Below are 8,339 nucleotides of genomic sequence, written 5' to 3' on the forward strand. Positions count from 1 at the left end.
CGTGTCGAAGACCTTTATAAAAGGAATTAAAAATGTTCCTGAGAAATAAGTAGAAACATAATTAAAGCTAGCAGTGATTAAAAACAGTATGGGTGGATCATGTAGCCAATTGTTGGATAATAAAAGGTGTAATTGTTCTAATTAACTGCTAAAGTCACATAGCACCAATGTGAGAAACTGGTATATGCTCAATGATCTTAATGGACGTTATAAAGCAAACAGCAATTTTGAGATTGATTCAAGAGCTTTCAAGGTGCGGGCAATTGCCATTTCAATAATGTGATCTAGATATAGCATAGGATGAAATTTCAAGGTTAAATTTGCAGTTGCTGGTCCTTTGTAAGAACTGCAATCAGGGATATTAGTAGTTAGAGGGCCTGTCAACCTACAGGTTAGCCTGTACCTGTCTGGTATTGAGGAAACCAACATCCATTGTTACAGCAATTTTTGTAAATACTTTAATATTGAACTTTTTTGGGGTTGTTAAACCTTTGCTCTAACTATCCCTTTGATGTACAAAGGATAATTTAAGGAATGACCACTTTCAGAGTTACCATGGTTATTCACCGAAATGAGAATTCAAATTGTATGTCAGTCAAAGTAGCAGAACTTTCAAAATTCTCAGTCAGCTAGGATTTCAGTTCAACTGCTCGGGCCTTTAATTGCAAATTGACTTTAATTTCTCACTTTAGTTAAATAACCCTGCAGGTGTGGCAGAAGTCTAGAGATACCTATGGAAGCATTCATTTAGTTTCCATGGTATTTGCTACACGTTCAGATAGAACGCGTTCCTAACAGGCACAGTTTGGAGGGGAAACTGCGTGGGCCAGGAACCAGTTAATAAAGCAGGACATGCTACAATTTAAAATAGTTTGGGATTTTTCAGGGAGGTTTATTTTGTTGATATTAAATTCTGCCATCACACTGCACAGGGCTGCAGGATAAACAAAGACAGGAACAGTGAGTGCAGAGGAACAGTCCAAAACAAACAATATGAACCAGATCGGGTCATATTACAGGATTATTAGAGGTTACCGAAAACCTGCGTTAATGATGATGTTTATATTAAACACATGCGTGGATGCAGATCAGCCATTTGACCCATACATGCTATACACATCTATACATATATGGCTACACATTATTACACAATGAGGGTTATATTAAACACATGCATGGATGCAGGTCAGAGATTTGCTCCATACATGTGATACGCAGGTCTATACATATACTGTATGGCTGCACGTTGTTGTATAGTGATGTATATTGTATAATGAGGTTAATCTGAAACATTTACTGGATGTAGGTGTGGTATTTCACCTATACATTTGCTCCATACATACTATACAATGATGTTTATATTAAACACATGCACTGGATGCAGGCCAGCCATTTGACCCATACATGCTACACATTATTTAATAAAGTACATTAAACGTGCACTGGATGTAGGTGTGGCATTTGACCCATATATGTGGGTCTCCACATTATTGTTGAATGATGCCTATATTAAACATACAACAGCTGCAGGTCAGGTATTTGACCCTTACATGCTATACACCTAGTGCTGCACCTTATTGTATAATGATGTGTATTTTGAACATGCACTGGACTTAGGTCATACATTTGCTCCATACATGTCATTGTATAGTGATTATATTAAACATACCCTGCACAAAGTTCAGGTATTTGATCCATACATGCTATACATTACTGTATAATTATGTTTATATTAGACATACACTGAATGTAGTTCAGGTATTTGATCCATACATTCAATGCACAGGTCAACACATATGGCTGCACATTGTTATATAATTATGTGCATACTAAGCATACACTGGATGTAGGTCAGGTATTTGATCCATACATTCTATACATTATGGTATAATGAGGTTTATACTAAACATACACTGGATGTAGTTCAGGTATTTGATCTATACATACATGACACATTGTATAATGTTTATATTATACACTGTACGTAGTTTAGGTATTTGATCCATACATGCGATACACATGTCACATTGCTGTATAATAATAATGCGGTGTATTGGGTTAATGTTTATTATACCTTGTACCAGTTTCTTCATCTCTCCGTATCTGGACCATAGGAAGCTCTTGCTATCTTTAACGGGAGCGGTGGAGGCGAAGCGCCGTCCCGGGGCTGGGGCACCGTGTGCCTGTTTGGGAGGTGGGGATCCCGGAGACGAGGAGGAGGCGGGGGAGAGGGGCACCGGGGTTACCTGGAGGGTCTCGTGTTTGGGTGCGGGAGCAGGTTGCCCTCCATCCCGGCCCGTGCTATAGGCGGCGGCCGCCTTCCTCCACACGGAGCAGCGCGTGGACCTTGTGACAGCAGCCATCACTGAGCGGCTCTGAGACCTGCCACGCGCGGCCCGGAGATTCACAACACCGCGGCCTCGGCGACACGCCCACCGCCGCACTGCTCATTGGCTCATGCTAATGACAGGAGGCGTGGCTGTCAGGAAACGCACCAATGGGGGAGCTTCCTATACTTTGTTTATCGTGCCTCAGGCACTGCTTACGTGTGAAGTGTGAAGTCTGAGGCCCAAAGCCCCCCCCCCCCCCCACATAGGAAATAATGAGACCCCCCCTCCCCACATTGGTCAATGATACAGGCCCAGGCCTGGCTGAGTGTTGTAGGAATTGCAGTCCATTTGACCTGTGTTACATATAGTGTTGCCACATACACCATGGTTACCTGGACACATGTCACTTCTAGATATTAAAGGAACAGTATATTACAACAACAACAAAAACTTAAATTTAATTTTTTCTTAACCCCTTAAGGACACATGACATGTGTGACATGTCATGATTCCCTTTTATTCCAGAAGTTTGGTCCTTAAGGGGTTAAAACAGTATTTTTATTACAAGAAAGAGATGTACATGACATGAAATGCTTGCATACCATTGTTAGTGGGGGGATAAAAAGAGTCCACACGTTGTCAATAAGGGCGTAATGTGCAAAATGAAATTAGCAAAGCTTAACCCCCACTTTCTCCTTTTTTTTTTTTTAATTCTTTGTTTTTGAGTGCAAAAGGAAGAACAACAATTGCAAATGCGTGTGCCATGCCCCAGCAGCATGTACCCGCGATATAGTAATAAACATCAATGTAGTAAGGTATGACATGGGAATGCGATGCACATTTTTTATATATAGATATACAGTGACGTGAAGACTGTTTGTAAACTTATGCCTCGTTTCCACTAAGCGGATCGGTTCGGGTCGGGTCGGGTCGGTTCGGTACGGTTCGCTATTTTTAGTGTTTCTATTATGAAAGTGGCCCATACAACCGAACCGTACCGCACCATTCATGGTCCTCCTTCACATGTAGGGCCATAGGAAATGGAAGGATACGGTTAGGGCGGAGCTACTAGCGTCACGTTTTACAATCCATTGATTGGCGGACAGGACATGACACGCTATGCATTTCTTCTAAACCCCGCATGGCCCCTGGCAGTGGAAATGCTCACCTGAATAGGCTGGACCATTCTAAACCTTCCAAACTGTACCGACCCAAACCGTTCCGCTCAGTGGAAACGAGGCATTAGATAGTTGTGAGGTAAGAGATGAAAATCATTGGCATAAGTGTGTGCACATTTTTAAATATAAACAAGCTCAATAAAAACAGGCAGAGCATAGATGAATAGTTACTGCAGTGTAGTTCAGTATGTGTGTGGATTAGGGTTACATTGCAGTAGATTACTGCAGTATATCGAATGCTTGAACATACATGTCTGCATGAGAGACAATATGGGAGATTTTAAATATAAGAAACAACAGACATGAAGATTGTTAATTAAAGGATCACTATAGTGTCAGGAAAACAAATCGGTTTTCCTGACACTATAGTACCCTGAGGGTGCTCCCACCCTCAGGGTCCACCTCCCGTGGTGCTGAGGGGGTTTAAACCACCGCCGGGCTCCCTAACCTCTCCTCCCCCGCCGACGTCAGCTCCCCCGTCTGCCGTCAGCGGAGCGGAATGCGCATGCACGGCAGTGCCGCGCGCGCATTCAAAGTGTCCATTGAAAAAGCATTTTTCAATGCTTTCCTATGGACGCTCTGCGTGATGGAGGCATAACATGTCTCCAGCGTCGCAGATGCGCCTCTAGTGGCTGTCCGGAAGACAGCCACTAGAGGCTGGCTTAAAGGGAAACTCCAGTGCCAGGAAAACAATCCGTTTTCCTGGCACTGGAGGTACCCTCTCCCTCCCCCCAATCCCCGGTTACTGAAGGGGTGAAAACCCCTTCAGTCACTTACCTGAGGCAGCGATGATGTCGCTCGTCGCTGTCTCCTCCTCCGCGCCGCTCCTCCTTCTGATTCCGTTGGCATGTGGACGAGACTGATCCCGCCCACCAGCCGAGGAGACCTAATGTGCATGCGCGGCAATGTCGCGCATGCGCATTAGGTCTCCCCATAGGAAAGCATTGAAAACAAATTTCAATGCTTTCCTATGGGGAAATGAGCGACGCTGGAGGTCCTCACACAGCGTGAGGACGTCCAGCGACGCTCTAGCAAGGAAAATCCTTGCAAAACTAAACTAGCTCCAACAGGGGGATTATATACCTCCCCCCCCCCCCTCCCCCCCACACACACACTTTCTCCTTGTTTATATATATATATATATATATTTGTGGTGGGGCACAAAAGGCACTAACATAAGTAGTAAGTAGTAAGCAGAACATAACATAGAAGAAGTACCTAAGTTGGCTGTAGTTTGCTCAAACTAACTTACCGGTAGGCCTGTAAAATAAAGGGGGCCCACCTGTGAAATTTGTTCAGAAATTAGTTCTGAAATCAGAAGTGGAGGGTGGGATATGTGCAACTCAGACCACGATGCGGTTGCTGGAGAGAGAAGGGGATTCCAGTAAACTAGCCCCTCTCACAACTCTAGGCTCCCGACTTTACATATAGGCCTGGAAATACATAGCCAGAGCTGCATGTTCAGGGGCCCATCGGGTGGCCCATGCTGTTAGGGCCACCCGATGGGCCCCTGAACATGCAGCCGTGGCGGTTCTACCGCGCAGGCCAGGGCCCCGTTACTTATCCGGCGGGTACCGCAGCTGTGACTCATGGGACCGCGGTAGTTCCGCCACTGTATATATATATATATACAGTATATTTATTTATTTTTTTTGTTCTTGAATGTGATTTATGATTAAAAATAACTTTATTTTAACGCCACGTTGTCTGTGTATTTATTTCATATTTAGGACCCCTACCCTTTAAAAAAAAAAAAAAAATTAAAAAGCAATTAGCGAATAGGTCCGGGCGCCATAACAATAATAAGCCCCTTTTTAGGTCTTCTTCCCTTCTGTGCATATGTATATATATATATCGTATACATGTTCATAACATCATAACACGGTATCAAAGTAAACGACAAAAACAACCCAAGTCCTGTTCATCCAGAAAAAGTTAAAAGGGTACCTTGAATCAATTTCCACTTTTGCAAAACAACTGATAATACTATTTACTTTACTAATTATAACTCTGTATGCCATTTACTGAAAACATATCTGACCTTTTTATAAAACTATCTGTTGCAGCTGGCAGTACAATGTTTCTACTTTCTAGGTCAGGTCTAAAAGTAATTATTTACTGTAAATAGGTCTTTGTTTCAATAGCTACATTGTGTTCTTTATGGAGATAGCAGTCAGGCTAGTTGCCCAGTCTTCGAGGCACATATCTCAATTTAGGAGGCTGATCTTCACGGTGTTAGCTTTGGGTACCACCAGGGGCTTAGTTAAACAGGAACTGTAACGTCACATGATTTTAATGCTATATTCACTCATAGCATTTAACAAATATCGAAATGAAATGTATAACTCAACATGTAATTTACCTACAACTGGGTTCTTCCATTTTAGCTCCCTGTCAATCATTGTTATAAGCGCTTACCTTGACACCTGGCAGTCAGTATAGGGATATCATGAGACAGTAGGAGAACCAGAAACGACACTGTAAGTACGCAGTAGCAGTATTTATGTAGCACCAACAATACAACTCCCAACAGTCCTGCTTTTGTCTGGGCAGTTCAGATTTCAAGAGCCTGTTCCACCGTCCTCGCTTTAGTTCTCGTGTCCTGCCTCGGGGATAGCACAATGTGAGCGCATGGTTAGATGAGCATGGACTGTGCAGTGGGCAGTAGGGCCATGCAGGGAGTGCTTCCCCCAAGGTTCTGAATGCTGGGACTGGCCGAGGTGCCTGTCAGTCGGTGGGCTCGACCCTTTTCTGGGTGGGCCTGCCCATTATGGGCGTTGTTAGTGATGTGGGACGCCCCCTGTTGGGAGGGTGTGCAACATATTCCACAGTGCTTGACAATTAGAGAAAGGGGTAATGAAGGCCCTGTTCAAATGAGCTTACAATCTATCGTTAACAGATACAGAGGTGATCCTGGGGGAGGGAGAAGGGGGTGCTCTGTAAATAGACGGGGTGTGCAGCACTAGCATCCGCCCTCTTTTAGGTAGATCCCACCCCTTCTTGTTAGACCTGGCCCCCTCTGTCGCCCGACATTAAAGATGTGAGGCATGACCTAATAAGAGGGGTGAGGTCCAAATGAGAGGTGGAGCCTAGCACTGCAAATACCTGCCTATCTGCAGGGAACCTGGGCAGATATATGTATCATTAGGTATCTTTCACACGGACACTGGCGGGTAAGGTGGTCTGACCGGGGATTCCCCAGTTCTACAGCAGTGATATTACCACTTCTCTAACCAGACAGTATACAAGGTCCTTGGGCTGTCATTTTCATGGAAACTTTTTAAATTTATGATGAGGTCATCTTCCATTGAAATTAGTGCAGCATGTTGAAATTGAAACTGCACAATATTTAAAACTTTCTGATTTCGAAAAACATCTCCAGCAGCCATAGCCACTGTGTCGCTATTTTAGCCTGAAGTTTCTAATTCGGTCTTAATTCACTATAATTCTGCGAAAAAGAACAAATTGCAGTTTGAAACGTTCAAATCCTGTTATTCATGAATCTTGATGCCTTTTGAAAGCCGTGTTATTAAAACCCCGCATAATGATTCACTCTCAAAAGACGCATGTTACAGGCAGGGGTGAGACACAGGTCAATGACACCTGGGCGCAGGAGGGAGAGAGAGAGAGATAGAGTGTGTGTGTGTGTGTGTGTGTGTGAGTGTGTGTGTGTGTGTGTCCATATTGGTGAATTTTTTTAAAATATATTTCTTGTATTTCTATGTGTTTACCATAAGTGCTGCAACCATTTTTTTTTTTGCCTCACCCCAACAGCTTTGAAAAGTTTAAAGGGACACTGTAGGCACCAAATCAGCATTAACTAATTAGCGTTATGGTGCCTGTTTCTACATCACTGATATATGGTTTATTCACCATTTAGCGGAGATGCTTGATTTCTAGCGTCCAATAATGAAATAGCAGAGGCGAAGTTATGCTCTGCTGTACGCCATACCAAGGGTAGCAGACAGTGAGAGGCTAAACCCCTTAAGGACACATGACATGTGTGACATGTCATGATTCCCTTTTATTCCAGAAGTTTGGTCCTTAAGGGGTTAAAGGAGTGAAGCCGCGGACTTCAGGCACCATAACCAGTTAAACCAGTCAAAGTGCTTGTGGTGCCTACTGTGTTCTTTTTGGTTAGCGCTAGCTTGAAAAGAAGCTATCTTTAAAGAGGGTCTGGGACTCTGATAGCTCAGGCTTATTCAATCAATGCCGGAGGGGGATAGTCCCTGTTTTGGATCTACGTCTTTCTCTACCCCTTTTGAACACCAATGTGCCTATTTTCTAGAAATGCCACTTTTTTGCTTTTATTTTTGTATGCGTGTGTGTAAATAGCTATATGTTGGAGATTTACAAAGAAAAAATAGCCTTTACACTACAATACAAATGCTTAGGTTTATTCTTCATTGCATTTTGAATTAAATAAATATATATCAGTAGGTCAGCAATGATGTCCTGAGATATTCCCATCCTCTGTCCTCACCATAGTCATACCTTTTATAATAAAATTATTAAGGATCGACCGATGTTGATTTTTTAAGGCCGATACCGATAATCTGTGAACTTTCAGGCCATTTTTTTCTCAAAGGTTTTTTATTAAGTGGTAAATTCCCAAAATATACATGCCAGTTAGAGTTTTGTTGATGTTTTCAAGAATATTTATATGTGTGTGTAGTGGATGCAGTGAGAGTATTTGATTAGTAAATGCAGTGTGTGCTTGTGTAGTGGATGCAATGTGTTTGTTTGTGTAGTGGATGCAATGTGGGTAGTGGATGCAGTGTGTCTGTGAGCAGGGGCGTTTTAGCCGCGAGGTAAATAAGGCATTTGCCTT

At 43.0% G+C, this 8,339-nt stretch overlaps 1 protein-coding gene across 1 annotated transcript in view; it reads right to left on the minus strand.

Moving 5' to 3' along the window:
• The window catches only part of LOC134573144 (5'-nucleotidase domain-containing protein 2-like), a 32,861-nt gene extending 30,484 nt beyond the window's left edge, over positions 1-2,377 (minus strand). The window contains exon 1 of the mRNA XM_063432670.1: positions 2,075-2,377. Coding sequence (XP_063288740.1) covers positions 2,075-2,363 — 289 coding nt within the window. The 5' untranslated portion in view covers positions 2,364-2,377. The remainder of the gene's footprint in view (positions 1-2,074) is intronic.
• Between the last annotated feature and the right edge of the window lie 5,962 nt (positions 2,378-8,339).

This window comes from Pelobates fuscus, chromosome 9 (assembly GCF_036172605.1).
Source record: "Pelobates fuscus isolate aPelFus1 chromosome 9, aPelFus1.pri, whole genome shotgun sequence".
NCBI classification, from domain to species: Eukaryota; Metazoa; Chordata; class Amphibia; order Anura; family Pelobatidae; genus Pelobates; species Pelobates fuscus.